This window comes from Staurois parvus, unplaced genomic scaffold (assembly GCF_062004578.1).
Source record: "Staurois parvus isolate SC_StPar_1 unplaced genomic scaffold, SC_StPar_1.0 ptg001197l, whole genome shotgun sequence".
Taxonomy (NCBI): Eukaryota; Metazoa; Chordata; class Amphibia; order Anura; family Ranidae; genus Staurois; species Staurois parvus.
In genome coordinates this window covers 1,589,405-1,604,663 of record NW_028318993.1, presented here as the reverse complement: position 1 = coordinate 1,604,663, position 15,259 = coordinate 1,589,405, and the positions used below count along the sequence as shown (strand labels likewise).

General features: G+C 42.3%; 1 protein-coding gene across 1 annotated transcript; it reads right to left on the bottom strand.

Moving 5' to 3' along the window:
- Nucleotides 1–11,955: 11,955 nt before the first annotated feature.
- On the bottom strand, nucleotides 11,956–14,267 carry SOX11 (SRY-box transcription factor 11). Its single transcript, XM_089660016.1, has one exon. It carries the CDS (start codon nucleotides 14,144–14,146, stop codon nucleotides 12,986–12,988), a length of 1,161 nt encoding a protein of 386 aa, XP_089516142.1. The 5' UTR covers nucleotides 14,147–14,267; the 3' UTR covers nucleotides 11,956–12,985.
- Between the last annotated feature and the right edge of the window lie 992 nt (nucleotides 14,268–15,259).

Below are 15,259 nucleotides of genomic sequence, written 5' to 3'. Positions count from 1 at the left end.
TGCTTGACAGTAAGTAGATGCAGGGGCAGAAGAAGGTGCATCAAATAACAAGCACATTATTATTATTATTATTATTATTATCATAATACACCAATCAGCCATACCTTTATGAGCACCCACCTAATATTGAGTAGGGCCCCTTTTTACTGCCAAAACAGCCCTGACCCATCAAGGCACAGTTTCCACTAGACCTCTGAAGGTATGCTGTGATATCTGACACCAAGCCATCTGTAGCAGATCCTTTTCGTCATATAAGTTGCAACTTGGGGCCTCCATGAATTGGACTTGCTTCTCCATCAAATCCCACAACTTTTCAATTGACCTAAAATCTGAGTAATTTGGAGGTCAAGTCAACACCCCAAACTCTTTGCTGTTTCTCAAACCATTCTTTAACCATTTTTGCAGTGAGGCAGGCCACTGCCATCAGAGAATACTGTTTCCATGAAGGTATATACTTGGCCATCAACAATATTTAGGTAGGTGGCCTAAAGCATCACACTGCCCCCTCCTTGCCTTCTTCCCATACTGCATCCTGATGCCATTTCTTCCCCAGGTAAGTGGCACACACACACCTGGCCATTCACATGATGTAAAAGAAAACGTTATTCACTATTCCTGGCCACCTTTTTCCATTGCTCAGTGGCCTAGTTCTGATACTCACATACCCATTGTAGGCACTTTTGGCTATTGACATGGTTCAGTATTGGCATCCTGACCGGGTTGTGGCTACGCAGATTCATACACAACAAACTGTGACGCCCATTTTTCTGCTTTCAACACATCAGTTTCAGGGCAGGGGCGGACTGACAACTCATGGGGCCCCTGGGCAATAGGGCATCATGGGGCCCCCTTTTCCTTGCCTAAACTCAAAAAAGCCTATGAAAAAGATAATAAGGGCATCTCATGGGGCCCCCTACTGACCCCGGGTCCTCGGGCAGTGCCTGAGTTTCCAAATGGTCAGTAAACCCTTGCTTCAAGGATAACATGTTAACTTGCTGCATAATATATCCCACTGAATTTCAGATGCCATTGCAAGTTGCAACCAGATAAACAATGTTGTTCACTTAACCTGTCAGAGGCCATAAAGTTATGGCTGATCAGTGCACAGCACAAACAGCAGTAGTTTAAAAAAGAGAAGTCAGTACAGTTACAACATAATTCAATCCAGGAGGGTTAAAAGAGTCCTGCTCGTGAGAACTTCCATTATTTGTTGTGTGCAATATCTGTATAATAGAGGATGTCCAAGCAACCAGAGATGCCTGCTGTATGGACCTAGACCCACCATGCAAGCTTTGGTTTACTTTTAGATGTCCAATAACAGGCACATAGAGGTATTTCAAAATTATTGCTTACTGAACTCTCCCCAATTAACAGTGAGACCTGTTTCAACTGTACAATTACCATACACATGCATTTGTTAAAATTGCACCTTAGATGTCCAGTGTGATGTCTATACAAATCAACCCAAATATAGAGATATGTACAACCTGAATATCCCATCCATGTTACATACTACCCTTATGAAAAAAACAGATTTCACTTTTCACCAGCTAAAATAATCTGGGACCATAAAAGATAATTACTGATTGGTTGCCTTGGGTGCAGTACTTTACTTTAGTAAACATAGACATATGTTTTGATTCTGCTTAAAAAAACAATAAAATATCATTTTATAGAATTCTTTAATAAGATCAATATTTGAAACAATGATTTACGTCAAATTGTTTTTGGTACATTTCACTAAATATTGTCCTTTTTCTAAGCCCTCCCCAATTTGTATCTTAGCTGGTCAACTTTTAAAAGGGAAAGAGAAGAAAAAAAAAACTGCATCTCCTTAAATTACTAGCAGAGTGAATGGTAATCGTAAGCAGATGGCCCTTTATTTGTGGGTTAAGAATAATTACCCTTAGGACTGGCCTAAGCCTGCATCAGTCAGTTGCCTTTAACAGATGACTAGCCAGAGATATTTTTTAGCAGACACTACATCAACCTTGGTTTCTTACAACATTGTGATTTAGGAGACGAGAAAAAAACACGGCTTTTAATATGACTTTATTTTTATTTGCTGTTTACTTTTTTTTTCCCTATTAAGCGAATCCCCCTTAGGTTTCTTTTTTCCCCAAGTGATTCTTAAATCATCTTAACACATTTTAACTGATCCATAAGTAATTGTATAATTGCAGAGTATTTTAGGCATAAGTTGGCTTAATGTAGCCCTGATAAGATGTTTGATAGGAGCTGTCAATTACTGACCTCCTTTTTTGGGGAAAGCTGGCCTGGTCTCTATATGTAAGGGTATATGGGGATGTATTATATTTATATGTAATACTTGAAGATCCCTAATTATGTCTTAAATCAGTTAATTAGGAACGTCCAGATTATGGTTTCAGTTGAAGTACACACCTGGATGGCACATGTCCTGCAAGCTATGCACAGGAATCAAAATACAGCTTATTATAATGTGAGAAGCAGTGAGCAGTAGATAATTGTTCAAACATTTCCAACCTGCTTAAAGAAAGTACTATATTTGAAGCTCATATAGGGCCCATTCACACATGCGTTTCTCCAATGCGTGGCAGAAAATCGAGTGTTGTGGTGCACTGTGTTGCCAAAAGGGGTTATATGCATTTTTTTCATCCATTGTGCTTCTTTAGTAGCACAATCAAAATGAATGGACTGCCTTAACGCAACACAGGTTAACGTGTGCCATCATGCACGTGTGTTAATGCGCCACAACAGACTTTTTAAGTGTAAATGGGCCCTTTGGGAATTGTTCACCCTCATGTTGTGGTCTTCCAACACAAGCATGTTTAAAGTGCAGTATCAAGCTTTTTATTTTAAACAGGGTTGCCAAAGCCCCTCAATGCACGCAAATCTGTTTTTTCCAACACAGTGAACCAAAATACATAGATGGTTAACATTCGTGCATTGTGGTGCACTACAACACAAGTGCGTTGCAATGTCTTTTGTAGGTATATTGGGGTGATATTCAAAATAAATAGCACTGCAATGCATCACATTGTACATAATACATGTCTGTGAACTGCAGTAACGCATTTTGATGCACATTTTATTTCCTGGTGTGATAGCTGAATTGTCCCAGTTATTCTTTATCCATACAGTAACTTCTATATAATTCTGGGACAATTGCTGTTTTTATTTGACCAAGCTTTTAGGAACTGTGGATTGGATGGATTTCAGAGAAATTGATTTTGTGGAAAATTTTTAAACTTAGCTAAATGTCATTTAAACAGAAACACTCAGGTTGATTTACTAAAGGCAAATAGTCTGTGCACTGCGAGTGCAGTTGCTCTAGATCTGAGGGGAACATCTTTAGATTGTAAGCTCCACGAGCAGGGCCCTCACATTCCTTCTGTACTGAAATGTATTGCAATTGTACTGTCTCCCTTGTAAAGGGAGACAGTAAAGCGCTGCGCAAACTGTTGGCGCTATATAATTATTTATTACAGGTTCTTATATAGCACCATCAATTTACACAGCGCTTTTACATATATATTGTACATTCACCTCAGTCCCTAACCCTCAAGGGGCGTACAATCTAAGGTCCCTAACTCACATTCATACATACACATATTAGGGCCAATTTAGACAGGAGCCAGTTAACCTACCAGCATGTCTTTGGAGTGTGGGAGGAAACCGGAGTACCTAGAGGAAACCCATGTAGACACAGGGAGAACATGCAAACTCCAGGCAGGTGGTGTCGTGGTTGGGATTTGAACCAACGGCCCTACCACTGCCAGGCAGAAGTGCTAACCACTGAGCCACTGTGCTGCCCAAATCCTGTATAATAATAATAATAATAACATGCAAGGAAAATTTAAAAAAATGCATTTTTGCTTGTACATGATCGGATGATAGAAATCAGCAGAACTTTCCTTCATTTCAGAGCTTCCCCTCGGATTTAGCGCAACTGCACTTGCAGTACACTTACAGTGCACTGACTATTTGCCTTTAGTAAATCAACCCCTCAGTCTCACTCATTGAGCTGACTAGACAAAATTTTGCTTGAAATAGAAAGTATTCTTTTTTTATTTTATTTTAGGGACAGAGGGGTGTACTTAGAGTATTGCAGTTTATTTTTATTTTATTTTTTTTGCATTATCTTCCTTTCTGTTTGTGTATTTGATTATTTGTGTACTGTTGCTTTAAATGTTTAAATTTATAATTGTTGCTTTCTTTCTGTGAGAAAAAAGTGAAATAATAAGGCTAACAAGGGGAAATGTTTGTTCAGAATACATGAACATAGATTTTGTAACCCTCAGGAGCCCCCGCTTACCACCGAAGCCCACCCTACTTACTACTACTTTTGCCTTCCCTATTGATGCTAATGCATTTTGTCAAAATGGCAATATTTCAATGTCTTCTTATTTTTGCTAATATGTCACAGAAATATAAAAATTAATTGTAATGCACCTCAAGCCAAAATAATGAAATGTCTTCTCAATAATTTAATGAAAATGCAGCCAGCTCATACATGAGCCCCATTTCCTTTGGTTCAACCCATGGGCTGAACAAGAGAAAATAATTTGATTCCCCCATTCACAGGGCAACTGCAGCTGAGTGAATCATTGAGGATGCCAAACAGTGACGTAGACCCCTTTTACATGGCGATCCAATCAGGTCCACCTGTCAGTGTTCAGGTGGACCTGATTGGAAGGTTCATGCATTCCTATGGACAAGCAGGCATAAACATACTTGTGTCCATTTACACCCATCTATCTCCAGTCCAATTCGGGGATCCGTTCTCTTCTGTTTAGGTGGATCTGATCGGAGGGTAGTCGGGTGTAAATGGTTAGTGGAGTCCATTTACTCCTAGCTGCCCATAGAGCAGAGCAGGCTCTGTATGCGTCCCCTCCGCATAAACTGCGCGGATACAGATGTGTCATCTGCCCACTCTGATCTGATCAGCAGGGGATCTGTGAACTGCTTCTATGCTGATCAGAACGGAATCCGTCCCGTGTGAAAGGGGCCTAAATCCGAGGGGATGCAGTCATTTTCCGGCTGATAATTTTCTACCTAGCTCAATTTTTTGTTGAGCCAGGTGGTGTTTGCTGGATCACCCACAGCTCAAATTCAACAAGAATCAACCAAAATTTGAGCTGTTTACGAGGGTCTCAAGCCTAGTACACACTATGAGAAAAATCAGATGACCGGCTGTCCGATTGTCCACGAAAATGCGTATCATGATGTAGTTGAAATGGTATTGACTTGTAAAAGGGCAAATGTATGGACATTTTTTATTCGATTTTCCTATTGTGTGTACTAGGCTTTAATCCTCAGTTTGTTCTTTAAAGCTAACCAATCTGTGGGTATGTAAAAGATTAAAATAAGACTTTTTCATTTATTTTTTTTTTATTATTTCCAGCATTTACATAGCACCAACACATCATGCATCACTTTACAAAGTACATAGATTTATTCACATCAGTTCCTGTCCTCAGAAGGAGCTTAAACTCTAATCTATTCCCCAGATATCACATCATATTTGATTCTCTGTAGAATACCCTTTAGAGTCTCAAATACTAGAGCAGCCTTTCTCAAGAAAGGGGAACCCTTGAAAAATCTTTCCGCTTAAAAGGGAACCCCTGCTAAAAGTTACTTTATCTACAACTCATGATATATAAGTGTGATGGTCAGTGGGAAGAATGTTCCTTACACTTGTGGTTATTGGGAAGAATTACCCCTTACAGGTGGCAAAAAAGATCAATGGTGTCAGCGGGAACAACAAAATTGCTCATTGCTCAAGGAACCCCCAGCAACCTCTGGAGGAACCCTATCTGAGAAACCCTGTACTAAAGACTCAGATGTGTAAATAGCTTCTGGCCTTCATGGTTGCCATCTCTAACACACCCCCTTCTGCAATTTACCACTGATCCATTACTGTGATGGGCAGCCATATTACCAAAAAGTAAAGGTCAAGAGATTGGATGTGGGTGGGCAGAGCTGCCAGCCATGAAATTCAGGCACTATCTTCATCTCATAGTACATTGTATCCTTGGCTTGTGGCCATATCTATAGAGAATCACATATATGCACAAGGTACCTGGAGGTTCAGTTCAGGAATATTCTATAATCACCTACAGAACCTCTAGTCCTAGCAAAACCCATTACTACGATAACAAGACTTAAAATACTAGACTTTCAACATGGACACTTCCAATGTATTCTTGAGTGCCTTCTACCTACTTGTTGAACATGAATTATGTGCTTCCTAAAAAATGTTTAAGGCTGGAACCACACTTCATTTATATCATGAAACGCACATGAACACCTGTTACAACATGTTAAAACATATGTGATAAGTATAAATACAGGCAATTGTGCAATAATGCAAAAAATGCAGATGAACAACTTTCTCGTGCTAGGCTATTGCACCGCCAGCCGCGGCTGTCAGAATACCCAAAAAAAAAAGCTGCATCTGATTGGATATAGCCCGTATAGCTAATTTCCACCTGGCAAGAGCGTCAAATGAGCACAGTGTGGGGCCAGCAGTCCCTTGGCATCATCGCATACATTATAAAGCTATTAAACCCACATTGTATGCAGATCATGCAGGAGTGCGACTATGGCCAGGAGCATCCAGGAGAAAGGGCTGTGGGGGACTAGTTGCCCTGCTGCTGGAGCAAGGAACAAGGCAAGTATTACTCCTTATTCCTCTATCCCTAGGTACAAAAGAGCATTTATCCCTTGCAGTTTGGAGGGGCCCCACTAGAAAAGTAGTTTTTCCTTTCCTATGCCTGAAGTTGGGCATTAATACATCTGTTGCATTAAGCTATGTGTTTGAATAATTAGCTAGACATCTTTTCATCAGTTCCTGTAACTTGTGCTTGATACTATATTAGTGTCTCTTGCCTGATGAAGGGCTAATGTAAGCCTGAAATGGTAGCCTTCTGTAATATGATGTACATTGAACTTTGCTATTAGAACTTTGTTACAATAAATACTGCAACCCTTGAATACAATTCTAATTATCCTGGGCTGTTTGGGCCAGCCCTTTTGTAATAGCACCTAGTAGCTTACTGATTATATAAAAAAAAAATATATATATATATATATATATATATATATATATATATATATATATATACACACACATACATACATATATATATATATATATACACACATACATACATACACACACACATACATACATACAGTCTCCCAGATGTTCCCCCTCTACCTGGCTGCAGACAGCCTTTCAGACTCAAGCCAACGTTGCAGAAAACAATTAAAGAATTCAAACCCTGAGGCTGCTTTCATTTCCAGATATGAAAGCTACAAAATAAGAGGAGTTGATTTTCTGCACCCCCCCACCCACTAGCTCCCTGAGACTGTAAGCAGCCTGACTACTGCCTCCATTAAAGTGTGACTTGTTTGCAAGCTATGTGAGGCCAGGGCTGATGAAGAATGTGCAGTGTTTCATATATCCATCCTCTGAGTGCTGTGTGTAGGAAGCAGACACAGAGCTGTCTGGAGGGGGGAGGGGAGGGCTATTGATGGATGTTGTCTAACCACCTCCTGCGCCTGCTATAGGCACCACAAGCGGAAAGCCCCGAGGGTGCAGGCATTTGCTAAGGATTTTTTTTTTCCCTCTCCAAGCAGATCTTCATTTGGTTTCTTTACAGACAGATGCTGTGTTTTATTGTAGCTGTCCAATAACGTTCTTTAGACCATCTGACCAACGCAGGGGCCATCCATCCTGCTGTTGGTTGACACAAGCCTTGGCCAGGAACTCTATTCATGAACAGATGCACTGTAATCCTTTTAAAAACCATGAATAGATTTATCTTTGAAAAAAATGTGTTATATATAGCCTTGATTTCGCTAAAGCTGTTTTTTATATATATCTCTTTAAAAGAAACAAAAAAAATGGTGTAAAGTTCCAGCAATAAGATGATGTCTTGGAAAAGATATGAAAGATTTTTACAGAGAAGGAGAAAAAAAAAAAAAAAAGCGCCTTGACATATGGCACAGCCTTAATCTATTTTCTTACATCTTTGAAATGTTACAAAATAATGATACAAAGAAAGGAATCAATAAAAGATGTTGATGTTGCAAAGAATAATAAACGTGCAGGCTGCAGCTCACATGCATAGTGTTAGAAGTAAGCAATGACATACTGTTAAGGGATTAGATGGTGATCCTTCGTTATATTATTCTATGCCAGTACACAATGATGTCATCCGAGCAGTCATATAGTCTTTACATGGAACAGCACCGCCGCTGCTTCTGCTGCCGCTCAAAGGCTTTGAAATCCCAAGCTTCAAAGGAAACAGCAGCATTCGGATTAAGGAAGGTTCATTTTTTTGGCATGGCAAGGTGTGTATGGCCCCAGGGATCACCTGGCTCTAGAGATCTCCTCAACAGTGTCATCTTTAAATATAAACTTGGAAAGGCAATTGGATGACATTAAGATCACCACACAATCTAATTGTCCCATCTCCTTTAGACCTATCAACAAGAATGTAGTGCAAAGGCATGCTTGCTTAGATAGATATATCTTCATAAAGTATATGAGATACATACTATATCCTTTAGATCCACCAAAAATGTAGTACAAGGGCCTGCCCGATTAGATACAAATTAATTGGTTGGATAAGGCGAGTGCTCATATTACATAGTTTTAGTAGAACCAACATTGGTTGTAGAAACATTGTCTGGTCAGAAGGTAGTGTGTATGGTGACCCTCCTGCATAGTTTTGATAAATCTGCACTCACTACACATTACAATCTGACTCTTCAATCTCCTTTAGCTCTACCAACCCAAGGGCCTGCCCACTTGGTGCAAATTGATTGGATACATTGGGTAGGTCCTCATATTACATAGGTTTTGGAAAATCTAATGTTGATCGAACAAAGGCTGAACAGTCAGATTGTAACATGTGGTGACTCTAAGATCTAACAACAACTATGCAGTGCAAGAACCTGCTCAATTGGATAAATTAGTAGGTCCTCATATTACGTTTCATAGTTTTGGTTAACCTAAAGCTCACCACATTACTGATTGTACAAGCTCCTTTAGATCTATCAACAACTCTATAGTGGAATGGGCCTGCCTAACTGGACATAGATTAATAGGATAGATTGGGTAGTCCTTGTATTATAGTTTTGGTATAGCCAACACCATTCCTTACATGTATGGTGACCCTTATATACAATCTTCTTTAGATCTACCAATAACTATGTAGAGCAAGAGTCCACCCAATTGGATACATTCCATGGTCTTCATACTACATAGTTTTGGTAAATCTAAAGCTCATCGCATTCTACAGTCTTATAGTGGATGGATCTAAAGGAGAATATACAATCTAGTGGAAAGAACTTGCCTAACTGGGCATATATTGATTGGATAGGTCATTGTATTACATCATTTTAGTGAATCTAATGATGACTGTACGGTTGGATAGTACCATACATAGGGTCCCTAAAGAGATTAGCTAGGTCCTCATATTATGGTTTTGGTAAATCTTGTACAAAGACTGTAGTCAGCTTGTCACATACATGGTGACCCTAAAGACATTAGGTAGGCCCTTTTAGAAAATCTAAGATTAAATTGTGCAGACTGTACAGTCAGATTGTAGGATACATGGTGACCCTAAAGAGATTAGGTAGGGCCTCAGGTTACACAGTTTTCGTAAATCCAAGGATAATTGTACAAAGACTGTAAGGTCAGATTCTAACATACATGGTGACCATAAAGTTGATATTACATTTCAGTTGTAATCTGTATGGTGACCTTAAAGACCAGGCACAGAATGGATTTTCTGCAAGGCACCAGACCCTGATGCTCCTCCCTAACGTATGTAAATAATTAAAAGCCCTCTGCTAAATATTAAAGCAGCTCCAATCTCCTGCTTTGTGTGTTTCAGCCATGGCAGATTTATAGGAGGACAAGTCTAGCAGTTTGATGGGGCCAGACAGCTTCATATAAGTGAAATGATGCAGATGTGTAGAGAGGAGGGAAAGGTGGAAGGAGGAGGGAGGGGGAGTGTAGCACAAGACAGGATACCTACATTGGCTGCATACAAAGCACTAACCCCGGTGTCATGTTACTGGAGCACAAACCTACAAGTCATGCTTTGCACAGACTGGAGACTCAGCTCTTATCATAGACACGCCCAAAGCGCCCCCCCCCCCAATCCCATCTACAGAACATGTCTGTATGGAGTCTGGCTGGAATGAACTGACGATGAACCAGCATGCTTGGAGATCATAAAAGGACCAGAACATACACTTACATAATCAGAAGAAAAGTGTAGAGAGAAATATAATATACAATCATGAGGCTGCAGATTTAATATATGCATGTATTCTATAAGAAAAATGTGTATATGTAAATATACTATACAAGCATGTGGCTGCAGATTTAATATATTATATAATAAAAAAATGTATGTGTAATAATACATTTATATTACACATACATACAATACTATCAATGTGGCTACATATTAAAATGCATCTATGTCTTCAGTTCATCCACTCGGTTTGGATTCACTGATCTGGATATAAGCCAGCATGCATTTCTATAAAGAACCATTATGCAATAAAAGGTGTATACACATGTATGTTAACGTGATCTATACCCTTAGCTGTGATTGCATGTCTCAGTGCACGCTGCATTCCCTGTGTACATCTAATTTCAGTTTGGACTGATCTGTGGCAGTGGATATGAACTAGGATGCACAAATACAAAACCATGAAATAGGGTTAAGAGGTGGTTAAAGATGTGTCCCCCCTCTCATTAGATAGGGCTGCACATGTAAAGAGATGCATGTATGTCACCAGTATCTAATTTGTAGACATGACAGGTCTGAAATGATTGAACAATGCATCCATTCACATGGAAGATCACAATGCAAGAAGCCACATGTACTTAAACTATATACACACATACACCATAAAAGGTCTATTAGTTGGCATGCATTTACTCAATATATGCAATTTAAATACTAGTGGGCATTTTTGGGGATTAGTGCAAAGAGTGATGATAGCAATGCAAACCCATAGTAGATGGCAACCAGAAGACAAATTTGTACCTGGTTACTACGAGTTTCTGCACTTCAGTCATCTCTACTCTTTGTACTGCAAAGCCCTGTCTATGCATCTCACATACATGCAAGAATTACATGTTTCATGTCACACCCCCACCCCCCCTCCCTGCCAAAATCTGGTTAGCTGCAGGAAAGCAGGAGCCCAGCCCCACCCCCTTCCCATTCTAAGAGACACACTGACACCAGTACCAGTTTCTATCAGTTCCAGCTGATTTATTAAAATCATCAAGATACAGCCTTTCAGCATTAGGAAAAAACAGGCAATGATGTAGACAGTGCACAAGTCTGTTATTCCATCATTTGCTACAAAATATGCAGATGGCCTGTATTCACTTTGTTTCCTTTTTTTTCAGATTATATTGCACATTTTTTTTTTTTAAAGAAACCTTTTATTATGTGCCTTTTTTTGCTAAAAATCCAGCATCCAGTCTCATACTTGATCAGGCCCCATCCACATAATACAGCATATGATATACATAGAGTCCTACTATATTACAGTACATATACAATCTTTAAGCTACAGCTCCTCTGAGGTCTAGGTCACCAATTCAATAAATCTTTACCTACAAATATTGGACAAATCTGAACTATAGCTGTACAAAAAAAATGTTTTTTAAAACCACAAGGCCTTTTTATTTTTTGTTTTTTTTTTAGGTTTGTTTTATTTAGATGCAAGGATCCCCCCACCCCCCAGATCAGGACATTACCCCCACCCACCCCATCCCCCCCCCCCCCCAACATACTTGCATGCTAAAACAGAAATAAAACAGAAGTGCCTAAACGTCTCACTGAAAACAGCAAAAACAAATGACAGCAGGAATGTTCCCTTTTCAACTGTACAAAAATACGCCTGAAAATATTTTAATTTTTAAAAAAGACTGAGGTCTGTCATGTATCAAAAATGGTTCAATACCTTTTTTTTTTTTCTTTTTTTGTACTGAGGTCTGGGTTGTCTGAAATTCAAGGAGGTATAAGGGAACAAGTTTTACAAAAAAAGTTGGCAATTAAAATCACATTGTGAAACCATACATTTAGAGTTTTGATCTGTAAAAGTAAAAACTCTGATTACAATCAGTTCACAGTTAAGTCTAGCGGTTTGTCCTGTCTTGCTTCAGCTCCCTGCAGCTTTAAGAGATGCATAGAAGAGAATTGAATTTCTCCCTCCAAAAACAGAAAAAAAAAAAAAAAAGGTTATAGTCCTTTTTTCCAATAGTGTGTAGGAAAATAAAAAAATATAAAATAAAAACAAAAAAAGACACAAGGTTGTCCTAGTCTTCTTTCCAGGAGATTGCAAGTTGGTGTAGGAAAACAAAAATAGAAAGACAAAACAAACATAGAAAAAAAGCAATAAAGGTTGTCCTAGTTCTTTTTCCAAGAAACTGCAAAGTGTGTAGGAAAAAAAAGATACAGTAAGGCTGTCCAATTTTTTTTCCCCTCCCCAACAGATGCAAGAGTGTAGGAAAATGAAAAATATAAAATAAGATTGTGTTTGTTTTCCAAGACATAAAAACAAGGCTGTCCTAGTCATTTTTCCAACAGATTGCAAGTGTGTGTAGGGTAAAAAAATAATAAAAATAAGGACACAATGACCCCCTTGAGAATCAGCTCAGCTGACAAGAAATAAAACATTTCTATTCAACATTTTCCAGACCGTTGATCAAACAGATTTTTTGGAGAGTCCTTCTTCCTCCACATGTTCACTAATCTTACAGTGAAAATGCCAGAGATCACAGGCAGTGAATCAAGCCCCCCAAAAAACATTTCTGGAAGAACTTAAAAAAAAAAGGGATCCTTCGACCCACCTCCCAAACCCCACTTTGTTCGAAACCTTCCCACCCAACCCCGAAAAATACAAAAATTACAAAAGAAAAAGTCTGAAAAAAATGAGTTGAGATTTTTCTTTTTTGTTAGTAGGTGAAGACCAAGTCTGAAAAGTTGGCTTCTAGCCAGTCCCCTGCAATCATTTCGCTGAGCTCTGGGGTACAGTAATCTGGGAAGTCGAAGTGGGAGCCCAGGCTCCCCTCACTGCACGAGTCCAAGTCCTTGTCCACCAAGGAGAGGGAAAGGCTTCCTGAGTTGGAGTTGCCCAGCTCGGGTGCTGCCTGAGGGTTGTGTGTGAAGTTCAAGCTGAGATCAAAGAGGAGATCATCTTTGTCGGTGGACGAGGATGAGGTAGAAGAGGAGGAGATGGAGGAGCGGGATGGGGCCAGGGTGATGGTGGGTTGTGCTGTGCTGGGTTTGGTGATGTTCTTGAAGTTGTAGTAGAGTCTGCTGTTGGTGCTGATGCTGGTGTTGGTCCCACCACCTCCACCATTGCTCACCTCCTCGTACATGCTGGCCCCTTCTGTAGACTCCGCCGAGGAGCTCAAGGTGGGACTGGCCGGCACTTTGGCCACATTGTACTGGGGGAGCTGCTCCTCGTCGTCCTCCTGCTTGATCCTGATCTGCAGCTCGTCGTCCTCCTCGTCATCCTCATCCTCCTCCTCGTCCATGAAGACGCATTTTACCGTCTTGGTCACCTTGAGGCTCCCCAGCAGGCAGTCCTCCATGCCGGAGTAGCCTTGCGGGGACTTGGCCCCGGTTTTGCCGGCCGGCTTCAGCTTGGGGCACTTCTTGGCCGGGGTCTTGCCGCTCTTGACCGCCCCCGCGGGGCTCTTCTCCGGGGATTGGCCGCCCGCCGCCTGTTTGCTGCCGTTGGCCTCCAGCTTGGGTTTTTTCCTTGGCCGGTACTTGTAGTCGGGGTAGTCGGCCATGTGTTTGAGCCGGAGGCGCTCGGCTTCCCGGATGAACGGGATCTTCTCGCTGTCGTTCAGCATCTTCCACCGCTTGCCCAGCCGCTTGGAGATCTCGGCGTTGTGCATGTCCGGGCTCTGCTCCATGATCTTCCGCCGCTCGATCTTGGACCAGACCATGAAGGCGTTCATGGGGCGCTTGATGTGGCCGCTGGCGGTCTTGCACCAGTCCGGGTCGCTCTCGTCCAGAGGCGCCGGGCTGCCGGCCATGAACTCGCCCTCCTCCTCGGTGGGGTGGCCGCCGTCCAGCTCCAGGCTGTCTACCTGCTGCACCATGGTGGCGGGGAGCTGTGCTGTGTGGGAGTGCGGTAGGTGAGTGTGGTGTGAGCCGCCAGCCCCGCACCTCCTGCTCTCCGGGCCGCCTCTACTCTCCTTACTGAAAACTTCCAGCCGCCGACAAGTCGACTAGTTATCAGAGCCAGCGCTGGCATTACATCACTCCTCCGGGGGCCAATCGCCGAGCACCGGGCACGCCCACCCCAGCCAAGCGTTACGGCCCGGACACGCCCCTAACAGAGACAAAATTGAAGCCGTGGGCGGGGTCGAGGAACTAAAAAAAAATTCCCAACCGCTGGAGATGATGTGCGGGAGCAGGGAGCAGTGTGTGATCGTACCATGACGGAGGAGGATGGGGGGGACCGGGCACTGACAGTGTGATCGTACCATGGAGGATGGGGGGGGACCGGGCACTGACAGTGTGATCGTACCATGGAGGATTGGGGGGTACCGGGCACTGACAGTGTGATCTACCATGGGGATGGGGGGGGACCGGGCACTGAGGTACTGACAGTGTGATCGTACCATGGAGGATGGGGGGGACCGGGCACTGACAGTGTGATCGTACCATGGAGGATGGGGGGGGACCGGGCACTGACTGTGTGATCGTACCATGGAGGATGCGGGTGGGACCGGGCACTGACAGTGTGATCGTACCATGCAGGATGGGGGGGACCGGGCACTGACAGTGTGATCGTACCATGGAGGATGGGGGGGACCGGGCACTGACAGTGTGATCATACCATGGAGGATGGGGGGGACCGGGCACTGACAGTGTGATCATACCATGGGGGATGGGGGGGACTGGGCACTGACAGTGTGATCGTACCATGACCGAGGAGGATGGGGGAGAGCGGGCACTGACAGTGTGATTGTACCATGGAGGATGGGGGGAAGATCGGGCACTGATAGTGTGATCGTACCATGACGGAGGAGGATGGGGGGCCTGGGCACTGACAGGGTTATCGTACCATGGAGGATGGGGGGGGGACCAGACACTGACAGTGTGATTGTACCATGGAGGATGGGGGGGGGCAGGCACCGACAGTTTGATTGTACCATGGAGGATGGGGGGGGGACCGGGCGCTGACAGTGTGATCGTACCATGGAGGA

What these genes read in the sequence shown, in the direction of transcription:
- SOX11 (XM_089660016.1), bottom strand. Translation starts at nt 14,146, where the DNA reads ATGGTGCAGCAGGTAGACAGCCTGGAGCTGGACGGCGGCCACCCCACC.